The 13,079-nt window shown below is 42.0% G+C and overlaps 2 protein-coding genes across 3 annotated transcripts in view; one reads left to right on the top strand and one right to left on the bottom strand.

Annotated features, from left to right (window-relative positions):
- Positions 1 to 1,097, bottom strand: part of Matcap2 (microtubule associated tyrosine carboxypeptidase 2) — a 46,966-nt gene extending 45,869 nt beyond the window's left edge. The window contains exon 1 of the mRNA XM_070014265.1: positions 946 to 1,097. Within this exon, the coding sequence (XP_069870366.1) occupies positions 946 to 1,062 (117 nt within the window). The 5' untranslated portion in view covers positions 1,063 to 1,097. The remainder of the gene's footprint in view (positions 1 to 945) is intronic.
- The window catches only part of Anln (anillin, actin binding protein), a 47,652-nt gene continuing 35,427 nt past the window's right edge, over positions 855 to 13,079 (top strand). For both annotated transcript variants that reach the window (XM_070014264.1, XM_070014262.1), the window contains exons 1-4: positions 855 to 1,032; positions 5,832 to 5,985; positions 8,564 to 8,869; positions 11,632 to 12,020. In XM_070014264.1, coding sequence (XP_069870365.1) covers positions 1,015 to 1,032; positions 5,832 to 5,985; positions 8,564 to 8,869; positions 11,632 to 12,020 — 867 coding nt within the window. In that variant the 5' untranslated portion in view covers positions 855 to 1,014. The remainder of the gene's footprint in view (positions 1,033 to 5,831; positions 5,986 to 8,563; positions 8,870 to 11,631; positions 12,021 to 13,079) is intronic.

Genomic DNA, 13,079 nt, shown 5'->3' with positions numbered 1-13,079 from the left:
GATTCAGATGGAAGATGTGGGTGAAATGAGACTCAGCTTGATCGAGGGAGGACACCAGAAGATGGGCTGCCAATGGGATGATTTCCACGTCTCCTGTACCAGTTGCTTAGCACTGTACCTTTGGGCGGCCTTTCTATTGGATGTAAAAGGAATGGACTACGTACGGGTTCTAAGGGATTTAAAATAGAAGCCGGCTGGACATGCTGACTCAGACCCAGAATCCCAGCCTTGGGGCAGGAATCCTGCGGCTGGGGAGGATCGATAGGAGTTCAAGGCCAGCTTGGGCTACACAGAGAATGCCCACCAACTCAAAACAGCAGGACAAGGGTTGTGCATGCCAAGTCTTCACACACACCTTGATAAGGTTAAACCTCCACTTTCCCTGTGACCACAGACAGGTCGTTGACCCGCCAGAGCTGCTCCGATGAGGTTCCAGCCTGCAGCCCCCGGTGACAGCGGGAGGGAGCGGGGGTGGGGTGGGATGGGGGGAGGACCTGGCCCGAGACCCAGCGGGTCTTCAGTCCCCCGACTCCCAACCCTTTATTTAGGAGGTGAAGGCAAGCCGGAGCGAACCACCGCAGTGGGTGGGAGGGGATCGGGCTGAGCGGGAGTGGAAGGGCCGAGCGGGGTTGGGAGGCAGTTGCGGGGCGGGAGCACAGCACTTCTCTCCTCTGCGTCCGGAGCTGAGGGGCCAGGGTCTGGCAGGGAAGAGACTCCGCCCACATTGGGCGCCTGGGAACCACGTGATCCAGCTCGGGGGCGGGGCAGAACGCGTCCCCGCCCCGCGCGCATGCGCAAAGGCCAGGCGCTGAAATTCAAATTTGAACGGCTGCCGTGGGGGGCCGAGTCTGACAACCACAGGCCGCGGGGAGAGGAAAGCCGGCGGCGGGAGGACTTCCGTGTGCCGGGACTCTGCGGAGATACACGGCGGGGACCCAAACTCACTTCTTTTGTCTTCCTGACTTTGAACCACCGTTTCCATAGTCTCGTAGTCCAGAGGTGACGCTTGGGGCGATGGACCCGTTCACGGAGGTGAGAGAGTCTGCGGGTGCAGTCCCCCATGACCCCTCTCGGTCCCCGCCCTCCCGTCCCTTCCCTTCTCGCTTTCCCGTCAGCGTCTGGCCCACCCGGCGGGGAGCGGTGCGTGCGAGCGTGTGCGCGCGTGCGCAGTGCGGGCGAGGCCCGCGCGTGCGGGGTCCTGGCGCCTCGGGGTCGCGGACTGGGCTGGGATAAGTGTTCGTAGGCCACCCGCGGGAGGAAGGCCTGAAGTCGGGTTGTAGAAAAAGCGCTGGTGCACAAACCCCTGGCAGCGCTCTGACCGCGAGGGGTCTCCCACAGCGGCCCTGGGGAGCGAGGCGGGGTCCGACGGAAAAGGCTGGGCTCGTCGAGGGTGCAGCTCTGGCAGGAGGGGTGTGGCGATGCGCGTGCGCTGGCAGGAGGGGTGTGGCGATGCGCGTGCGCTGCTGGCTCTCTGGGGAGCTGTGCACAAAACGATGCTATCTTTGCAATGACCGCAGATCCTTCTTCGTGGCATTCCCCCCGCCTCCCCAGTCTGTTCCTCCTCCTTCACATCTGATTGCTCAATTTCATATCAAGCCTGGCGCTTTAAGGAAAGCAAATGGCTGGCTAGCCTGGTGTGTGCAAAACCAGAACCATCAGCCCAGGACAGAAGCGTTGCACACTCACAGAAACACAAGAAGTGACCCTATGAATGTTTAGGGAACACATCACCCAACGAGACCGTCCCCATTTTTGGCTCACTGAAAAGTAGGAGAGGGATTCCATGGTTATAGAGTGGATTATTTCTGTAAGGTGTGTGTGTACATGTGTGCTCACACCAGTACTGAGGTTTGAACTCAGGGCTTGGGCACTGCCCCGTAGCTCTTCCCCCCCACCCCCCCTCAAAACTAGCATTCTACCACTTGAGCAGCAGTTTCACTTCCATCTTTTGGTAGTTAGTTGGAGAGAGGAGTCTTTCTTACCCACTTCCCTAGCCAGGACTTCTGGGCTGCCTTCCGCAGAGATGGAGATCCTCAGATCTCAGCCTCCTGAGGAGCTAAGACTACAGACATGAGCCACCAGCTATCCATGTAATTTTAGCTTCATGTTGAGAATGCAAATTGATACATTGAAGAGTTTGCTGTGGCTTGACTCCTTTTTATTCCAGGACAGTTCCTCTTTTCTTTCTTACTCTTTCTGTAGGCTGTTCTGCAAGTTTCAAACTGTCATGAGTTTTGCTTTGTTGGGAAATAGGCTTAAACATGGCTCTAACCTACATTGAAAATTGCAATTAAGTAGTAATATATTCTTCGGTAGGTGGGGTGTGGCTGCAGTTCTTCCAGCTAAGTCTATGATACTAATTAAAGGTTTCAACCCTTGCAGTTTCCTGGTATTTAGATGTGATAATTATCTATTTTTTTCTGCTTCCAAATCTCACTTTTCTTGGGGAAAACTCATGGATGTTAAGCATACTTAGAAGATTCTAATAGAAAAGTGCAGGGCCTGCTTTTGTATTAATAGCTTTAGAGAATAGGGCTAGTCACACACCAGATGTCACATAGAAATAAAAAAGGACATGTTATGAATGCAAAATAGAATTTCTTAAAGCAATGCTATATGTTCTTAGTCACTGACAGAAGCAAAACATTTTGCTTGGCTGATAAATTGTACTTTGTTTTACTTTAAAATGTCATTCTGAAGCAAGTACAAATCTCACATGAAAGAATGTTCTTAGTAATGTGATGGTTTAACATGCATAGTTTATAATACGAATGGACAGTTGGATCCGTTGCAGTTGGAATAACAGCTTTTCCATCCTTTCCTTAATTGGTCATGAGTGAACCATTTGAATTGATTCCAACTTCTAGGTGCTTGATGATTGCATTCATCCTATTTTTTCCCCCTGTAAAATGAACTTCTGATACAGTTCCTTGTTTAAAAAAGGCCAGAAGTCAAGCAGATCCCTACTCGAACTCATGGAACACAGAAAACTATTTGAGAGGTTGTTTTCTCAGCTCTCCCAATGCCATGCTACAAACATAGGAAAGAAATTAGCTTGGTACATTAATGCAACATACTGACCCCTTTTTGTCCTGGCATTCATATATCTTGTTTCCCAATTATATTACTTGTTATTTTATGTTTTTTAAATGCCTCTACTGTTTCAAGAAAGTGTGATATTTGAAGGAAAGCATATTCAAAAGAATCCTTAAAATCTTGATATATTACAAGGAAGAGCAGCATACACTTATTGAGCAGATAAGATTATGTAGATATATTATTTCCTTAGCATTATTAACCTTTGGGGATTATTAGCTTTATATTTACAGTTTAGGGAACCTACTTTGCTTATCTTTAATTTTTTTATGGGTATATTTGAATCCATTGCAAACAAGAGAATACTTGTGTGTATTTGAATGGCAAAACCACATTCTTTTGTTGTGACCCATTGCTCCTGGTAACTGAAACTACACTGACTCACAAGTATTCTAACTGACAGGAATGGAATGTGGGCATGGCCATTACTGAATATTTTAGGCACATTTTGTGTCTGCTGAGAGAGATTTTATCTTGTGGGAAATGATCAGATCTTGATCACTTCCAAGTTAGTTGGAAGAGACATGTTTTGGAAGGCATTGGACTGATAAATCACTTTTGGTGACCCAGAACCTTGATTTAGTGTCATTTCCTCAAATTAGAAGTAATTCTTCAGAAGAGTAGAGTTGTACTTTCTTCCAAATTTTGCTCATGCTCCTTTTATATACTTAGAGAGTAGTTAAAAAATTGTGATTTCATTTTAATTAAGGAATTAAAAGATCAAATGTGGTCTAGTTTTTCAATCTGCACTAACTACTGTATCTGTTTGTTATAGGCAGTGTGAATGAATCTGCATCTTTCCTGTGTGTGGTTCTGTGTGCTTTTGAAAGAGCTTACATTTTTATTTTTATTTTTTTGGGTCCGGTCGTGGGGCCTAAACTCTGGGCCTGGGCGCTGTCCCTCAGCTCTTCAGCTCAAGGCTAGCGCTCTACCACTTGAGCCACAGCACCACTTCCGGCTTTTTTCTTTTTGCTTATGTGGTGCTGAGGAATCGAACCCAGGGCCTCAGGCATGCAAGGCAAGCGCTCTACCACTGAGCCACCTTCCCAGCCCCCAGAGCTTACATTTTTTATGACACCTCACTGATGAAAGTTGGGAACATCAGTGGGAGAATGTCTTCTGAATGGGTAACTGTTATCCTTTATTGTCACCTTAGTATTATTGCATCAGATCAGTTAGCTGAATGTTTTTTTGTTATTTTTGTTTTTGTCTCTGTGTAACTCATTAATTCTCTTTTAGTTCTATAAGTCCAAGAACAGGAGTGGGCTTTACTAAGTTAAAAATCAAGATTTTGACAGGATTTCATTCCAATCAGAGGCTGTAGTGGAAAATTTGTTTCTTTGCCTTTTTAGCTTTTCCAACTTCTAGCAGCCCTTTTGACTTGTGTCCTTTTACTTTCTCCATCTTTGAAGCTACCAGTCACACTACTCTGATTTTTGTTAACCCGTCTTTTCTGACTGATCTTCCTGCCTGTCTTTTGTTGCTTGTAATTAAGGACCATTGTAATTATACCAGACAGAGATTCCAGGTCAGAAATCTTAATCCCTTAATCTTTGCTATGGGGAACATAATCACCAGGATATATAAACATCTTTGGAGGGATCAGTTTCGAGCTTTACTTGCAGACTTGGAACAAGCACTTTACTTTTTATTATTAAACAGTGCTTGTGTTGGGCTCAGCTAGGCTTTCATGCTGCTGTTCTTCCCTGGGATCCTGTAGGGTTTCTTAGTAATCTAGAAGCTTTAGGTGTTCTTACTTGTGTGGATGGTGGTTGATGCTGTCAGTGCAGCCCTGTTTTCTCCAGCAGACTCAGCCACTACTTCTGCCATATTTTATTGGTCAGAGAAAATCACAGAAGGCCAGCCCAGACTCAAAACCGGGGAAGTGAATTAATCCTTTTGATGGGAGGAGAAAAAACTTGTGGTCATTTATAATCTTATACAACTATCTGTGTACATTGTATTGCCCCTTAATATTCATATTAGTTATGTTAATTGCATTACTTATTAATTATATTGATCAGTATTCATACTAATTATATTAATGATAATTTTGATAATGAAATGCTTGTTTGGTGGATCTTCCTTTTTGTCCATACTGGGGTGTGAACTCAAGGCCTATGCTTCCTAGATGAAAGCGCTACAACTCTGCCATTCCGCCAGGCCTTGTTTGTGTTGGTTAGTTTTGAGATAGAGTTTTGCTTTATGCATGGGTAAGTCTGGATACTGTTTCTAGTTTGACAGCTGTATATCACTACACTTAGACATTGGTTTTGGTGGACTCCTGTGAACTTTTTTCTTTTGTTCTGTTGGCCTCAAACCATGGTTCCCCTGATCTCTACCTCCACAAAAGGTAGGATTACAGACTTATGACACCAGTCCTACTTGCTGACTCTTGATTTTAATTACTTAGATTTCACTTTTGAAATGTAGAACAATTGTTGATTTTTTTTTTTTTTTGGGTCCGGTCGTGGGGCCTGAACTCTGGGCCTGGGCGCTGTCCCTCAGCTCTTCAGCTCAAGGCTAGCGCTCTACCACTTGAGCCACAGTGCTACTTCCGGCTTTTTTCTTTTTGCTTATGTGGTGCTGAGGAATTGAACCCAGGGCCTCAGGCATGCAAGGCAAGCGCTCTACCACTGAGCCACCTTCCCAGCCCCCAATTGTTGATTTTTGAAGATAGCAGAAATTTTCAGAACCTTTGGCTAATCTTGTGTTTTAACATTGATGAAATGTAGAAACTGCTTGAACGAACCCGTGCCAGGAGAGAGAACCTTCAGAAAAAGATGGCTGAGCGGCCCATACCAGCAGCCAGGACTGCAGCCCACATAAAGCGAGCACGGGAACCACTTTCAGAAGCAAGTAACCAGCAGCCCTTGGCTGGTGGAGAAGGTAAAAGACTTTGTGAGGGAAAAGGAAAAATTGTAAGTTTTGAAGGACATAAACTCGCAGCATTTCTTTCTGTGTGTGGAAGAACCAAGGTTTTTGGAAAAAACAATGGTCTTACCTCTGGGTCAAGAGTGGTCATCTCTCATTTGTTCCAGGGTTATCACATTGGGCCCAGTATCTTATCAGGCTAAACTTTTCCTCCTCCTCCTGCTCCTCCTGCTCCTCCTGCTCCTCCTGCTCCTCCTGCTCCTCCTGCTCCTCCTCCCCCTTCCCCCTTCCTTCCTTCCTTCCTTCCTTCCTTCCTTCCTTCCTTCCTTCCTTCCTTCCTTCCTTCCTTCCTTCCTTCCTTTCCTCCCTCCCTCCCTCCCTCCCTCCCTCCCTTGAGCTTCGGAGAGCCAATTCTCTAAGAAATACTGGGCTATGCATTCCTGTCCCAGGCAACAACAGACAGACTGTAAATGCATGAAGCTTAATGACTCTTTCATTCTGTGTTCACTGAAGTAATATAGGGCTAAAGCTTGAAGTTTAACTTTTTATTTTCCAGAAGTGGGGGGATTAAATCTCTGTCTCTGTCTCTGTTTCTCTAGCCAGACTATCCTGGAATCTTATTCTTTCCTGACTCTTTGCGTTTCTAGCTGCTTTTTTTTTTTTTTTTTTTTTTTTCTGGGATATGAGTCTGAAAATAATAACCTTTAGAATAATATCAAAATACATATAGAAAAAGACTATTACAAAAGACAAAACCATTGTTGCAGAAATACAAAGAAGGCACAGGGCTGGCTTCATTATTTTTTAAGCAAGCCACAGAAGGAGAATTTATTTCTCTGCATTTAGACCTTCTGAAGAAGAGAAGGAAGTGAATTACATATATGGCATTCAGCTAGTAGCAGAGGGACCTGGCTCAAGTCTAGGGTATTTTGTTTTTTTTCACTGTGATATAGGTTTGTACTATAATTACAAACTTGAGAACTAGTGTTTGGAGCTTCATTTTGGTACTTAATTGGAATTATTTACTGTTTTATGAAAGAATCATCAACTTGGAGAATTCTGTGACTTTGGGTGATAGTGCCTGTTAATATTTCTGGTTTATAGAAAACAGAATGAGGAAAGAGCAGAAAGTATTGGAGCCAGGTGTGATGGTACATACCTGTAATTTCTGCTAGTCAGTAGTCAGCAATCAGGAAGATGAAGGTTCCAGGCCAGCCCCATTAAAAGAGTCAGCAAGACTTAATCTCAACCAATAAGGCTGGTGTGGTGGTGTAGGTCTGTGATACCAGCTGTGTTTGAGGCCTAAGGAGGAGGATCTGGATCTGAAGCCAGCCTTAGGCAAAAATTCAAGATCGTATCTGATAAATAACAAAGAAAAAAATGGCCTTGGAGAGTTGCTTCTGTGCTGCTCAAGGCAATTGAGTTTAACTCACAAAGGGGTTTGAGTATTGTTCCTTGTGAGATCTGTATTTAATTAGGTTGTATTTAAGAGTATAATCACAACCTCCCACTTCTACTACCTGGTCACTGCCAGAACAGAACACTTGGCCAGACAGGTAGTAAAACCAACCTTAAGGAAATTCACATTCTTACTTTTTATTCTTTTTTTTCTTTTTATTCATTTATTCATTATTTATTGTTATTTTTTGAGACAGGCTCTCATTATGTAGCTCAGGCTGGCCTTGAACTTGCAATCTGCCTGTCTCAGCTTCCTGAATCCTGGAATTGTATGCAAGTACCACAGGTCTGGCCAGTAGGTTTGGTTATTATTATTTTGCGTGTGTGGTACCAGAGTTTGAACTCAGGTCCTAGTATTTGCTAGGTAAGTAAGTATTTTGTAATTTTTTTACTTATTTTATACATGTGTATCTAAGTTTAAGATGAAAAATGTTAAATCTTTTCCTTTCATTTTGACATTTGAGATGAAGTCTCACTAATTGATTGAGACTGGCCTGTAATTCATTATGTAGCCCAGGCTGGCTTTGAACTTGCAATCTTCCTGTCTCAGACTACTCAGTAGCTGGGAATTACAGTGTCTACCAACACACTCAATTTACAGATAATTTATTAGCTTGTTTTCTTTTTCTTTTTTGCTTCTCTCCTAAGCCACAAGCTGAGTATTCTACCTTGCTTATAGCTATTTTTGAAAGATTTTTTTTCCCCCAGCAAAAGCAGAAAACCCATTTTCCCCCTTTAAATTCAATTTCTGACTTTAGTTGAATAACTTAATTTTCTTACCCAAAATGAGGTGGTTGGGCTAGTTGGTCTGTAAAATCCTTTGGAGCACTCAGTATTTTGCGTGTATGCACTATTTTCTGTTGTTATAGGACAACATAAAGTATTATGCATTCATATTGAGAATGTTATTTAAATTTCTTTTCAATAAGGTTTTGAGCCATGAATTTCAAGTTCATTTAAAAAGAGATCTTTAATGTCAGATTTCTAAGCTTCTGAAGAGTGGGGTTTTCAGATATTTCTTGTTATAAATGACAACATCTAAAGTATTAGAGAAACTTGATGTTTTATTAATTTGCTCATGTATTTCATGCTGTTAAAAAAAGCATAGAATGCCTCTTTATTGTTTTTAATCCAGAGAAATCGTGTACAAAACCATCACCATCAAAAAAGCGCTGTTCTGATAAAACTGAGGCTGAAGGTTCTAACCTGGAAAATGAACAACCCCGTGAGTTGACCAGTCTGAAATCTCCAAGACCCATGTCTCTTCAGGCGCAGCCACCAGTGTCAGCTACTATTAGCGATTCTGTGGCTGCCCCAGCGCCACAGCTGGGGATGGGGAGAGGTCTCGACTCCAGACTGGAAGTAACCACAGGCTCCTCTGTGAAAACCCGCATGCAGAAACTTGCTGAGCAGAGGCGCCATTGGGATACGGATCTCACAGGTAGGCGTGGTCTAGAAGGTGACAATGAGGTTCTCAGAGAAGTTCATGGAAGCCTGACCTTACAACCGAATTCATTTGAAACTGTAGTGAGAAATGGCAGAGAACATACTGTACCTGCTGTTATTAGCAGGTGCAGGTACTGAATCTCTGCTGTGTATCCAGGAAAGCCCATTTCTTGGATTTACTTACTACAAAAGTTAGAGCTGCTGAGGTATACAGTGCTGTTTGGTAGAGAAAGAAAACTGTCAAAAAACCATATATAGGTAACCTGAAAAACAGTCCTATGCTACAATGCTAGAAAGAGATGAGGGCTTACATGCTTGATGTTGATGAACCTGTAATCAGGTGAAGGGCCTGAGAAGTGTTGACAGTTATCTGACAGGGTTATGTGTGCTATGATCTATTCTATCTACTGACTTGTTATAAAGAAGATTGAGATGACTTACAAAAATAAAATACCTGTATTATAAAACAGGGATATCAAAGTAGAAAATATAGGAAGGAAGGACAAAGACATGAAAAGTAAATTTAGCTTGCTAAGATCCTTGTCTTTTTAGCAGCTAATGAAAAGAGAGGAAACAGTGCCCTAATAATATTCACAATTTAAAACCACAGCCATCTCTGGCACTAACACGCAAAAGAACTTTCCCTCATTGTTCCCAGAGTTGATATTAAAGGGTAGTAAACACATAAAATTTCTCAAGGTAGCCAAATGGCCTAGCTCCAAACCAAGTATATTAGTAAGCCAGATCTGTGCAGGTGGACAGCTCAGTACAGAAAAAGACCTCAGAACAGTAGACAGCTTAGGACAGGTAGACAGCTCAGTGTAGGTAGATAGTATAGTAGTATTATTTGTGATTTAGCTTCAAGTGAAATGACTGCAGTAAACATTTTATTTTGTCTAACCCTGTGTTGTCTAAATAGTATCCATTAACCATATGGAATTATATTTGAAATAATTAAAATTAAGATTCTTACACCCTGGCTACATTTCAAGTGCCAGCTAGCCATGTGTGGGTAGAGGTAACTTTATTTAGATAGTGGACATGTTTATAGAAAATTACATTGTGTTCTTGTATATACATTTATCTAATTTGGGGAGGGGAAGAGGAATAACAAAATGCTGAAAAAAGGCCACAGTATCATTGCAACAATGATACTCACAAGATACTATGTTGGAAATGAACCTTCTAACTTTTGGGGGGAAGGAGTGGGGAGGGAAGGGATAGTGGGAGAAAAACAAAGGAGGGAGAAGCAAACAAGAAATGTACTCATTACCTTACTGATGCAACTATAACCTGTCTGTACAGCATCTTTACAAGAAAATGATTTAAAAAAAAAAAGAAAATTCCATTGTGTGCCATTAGTCTGCATTTTAAAGCAAAAGTTCCTGTGGAGGCCTTATGCAATCTTAAGTTACTTACTATTAGGACACTAGGCATTAATTCTGAGGATATAGTTGTAACATTGTATCCTATAGCATTAATAATTTATTGCACATTGAAAAGAGTAGATGTTAACAGTATTCTCTTGTAATTTGGATTAAGTCACTTGATTAGAAAAGATAATGTCAAATTTAAATACTTTGATATGTCATGCATAAAAGCTTTTTGGTGTTTTCTTTTTTAAAATTTTTATTTTATGTAAAGATGCTGTACAGAGGGGTTACAATTTCAGAAGTAAGGTGATGAATATATTTCTTTTTTTATTGTGAAAATACTGTACAGAGGGGTTACAATTACATGGGCAAGATAATGAGTACATTTCTTATCAAGCATTGTAGCCTCTTCCTTTGTTTCCCCTTCCCATCCCTTCCATCCTCCCCCCATCTCCTGCTCTCCCCCCCCCCGCCCCCACCCTGCGCCATCAAAGTTGTAAAGTTCATTTTGGACATAACGACTTGTACATCTCATTGTTGCAATGGGTCCACCTGTATCCCTATTTAAACGATTTGCTTTTTTCCCTTCCCCTCCACAAATTATACCAGCATCAAATACAGTGAAAGCAGGGATTATACTGTGGGGGAGGGACATACAAAGCAACAAAGAAATCATCTTATAAATGTGTTAGAAACAATCGCATGAAAGAAAAAAATATTTGAATATATATCTTAGGGTTCATTTCCTAACATCACCTTATCTGACCTTTTCTGTTTGACTCAGACATATACTAGTTATTGCAAATAAGGGAAACCATGGGACCTATGTTTCTTTGGACCTGGCTTACTTCACTTATGAATATATTTCTTGTCAAACATTGTTACGCGTCTTTTGTTTTTTTCCTACTATCCCTTCCTGCCCTCCCCCTTCCCCGCAAAGTTATAAGGTCCATTTCCCTCATAGTATCTTGAGAGTATCATTGTTGCAATGGGTCATCCTGTGTCCTTGTTTCAGCATTTTGTTATTCCCCTTCCCCTTCCCAAATTAGATAAATGTATATTGGTGGTTCTTTTTTTTTTTCTGGTCGCGGGCCTGGACTCTGGGCCTAGGGGCTGTGCCTCAGCTCTTCAGCTCAAGGCTAGCACTCTACGAACTTGAGCCTCAGCACCACTTCCAGCTTTTTTCTGCCTATGTGGTGCTAAGGAATCGAACCCAGGACTTCATGCATGCAAGGCAAGTGCTCTACCACTGAGCCACCTTCCCAGCCCTATTGGTGGTTCTTAAACCTAGTAATCTCATTTAAAGATTCTGTATAAAGCAATCCCATTGTTTTACATAACTCTTGGACACAATTTCTAATTTTTTGTTCTGGAAACATTTCAGGTGATATACTGGAAAGCTCCCCCTCCTCACCAATGCCATCCGAAGAAAAGGTGCCCTCCCCTCCCAAGCCACCAGTACCAGATGCCTCTTCTGCCCCAATTGGGAGAAGGGGCCGTCTGGCCAACCTTGCTGCAGCGATCTGCTCCTGGGAAGATGATGTAAGCTACTCATCTGCAAAGCAAAGCAGTGTACAGGAACAGCCTGGCACCACTTGTTTATCCAAATTTTCCTCTGCCAGTGGAGCATCTGCTAGGATCAATAGTGGCAGTGTTAAGCAGGAAGCTACATGCTGTTCCCCAAGGGATGGCGAGGCCTCTTTGAACAAAGCCCAGTCCTCCAGTGCTGCTGCTTCTTCATCTTTGGTTAATGCCTCAGTTTCCAGCTCTGTGGTGAGTCAATGCTGTCTTGGTCTTTGGAAACTTCTTTTGTTAAAGAGTGGTAATGGTTAAATATGTAGGTATTAGTTTTATAGAATGTGTACAGTATGTTTGTGTGCATTTTTGGAATCTGCATTTCATAGAAATGCAACTTACTCCAAGGTAAATTAGCATTCTGAGCTGAAATAAATTTAATGCAAATCCAGGATATGTAGTAATGTAAAGATGAAGCCTCTTCTTGGTTTCCAAGAGGAGCACTGAAAGCCCCTTTATTACAATGCTTTTGCATGTATTCCTATGGAGTGTTGATTATTTCTGAAAAGCATACTAAGTACCGATAGTTGCCTCCAGGAAGGCAAATAATGTCAAAAAAAGGAAAAGGAAAATGAATCTGTTTCTGCCCATTGTTCTTTTAGTGTGGGTTGTTGGAATTAGACCTGCGCAGTCCAACTCTGCAACATATTTCCATGGGCATTTATTACATTTTACTTCATCTTGTAAAGCCTTGTTTTTCCATATATATATATGTATATAAAATGGGAGGAAGGTTACTTAGAAGGGTAAGTGAGATGTATAATTCTGATTGGTTATCATTAGCTAGTGATTGGTTATCATTAACCTTCAAGTACCAGAAACTAAATTTTGAGCATCCCTATCTGAAAAGCTGAAATTTGAAATACTTTAAGCTCTGAAACTTAACCAGATGTGGTGGTACACATTTGTAATACCATCACTCATGTGGCTGAGGTAGAGGATTGTTTGTTTGAGGACAATCTGAGCTATATAGTGACACTCTGCCTTAAAAAAAGTGAGAAAAAAGTATCTGAAAATTTAAGCATCAGAAATGACACCACAAGTGGAAAATTGTGTCATGCATGAAATTATTAAAAATACCATATAAATTCTTTTGCTCTACCTTCCTGCTTTCCCTAGGTCATTTCATCTACATTTAACGTGTACATTCTTCTTCTATGTACTTATGACTCTCAAATATATATCTACAGCTACAAAGCTTCCTTGTAACCCAATCCTATAAAGAAAAACTTCCTACATAAAAATAACACCATGTAA

The sequence above is a fragment of the Dipodomys merriami genome, unplaced genomic scaffold (genome assembly GCF_024711535.1).
Source record: "Dipodomys merriami isolate MVZ:Mamm:240054 unplaced genomic scaffold, mDipMer1.0.p SCAF_94, whole genome shotgun sequence".
NCBI lineage: Eukaryota > Metazoa > Chordata > Mammalia > Rodentia > Heteromyidae > Dipodomys > Dipodomys merriami.
This window is presented reverse-complemented; position numbering and strand designations above follow the sequence as displayed.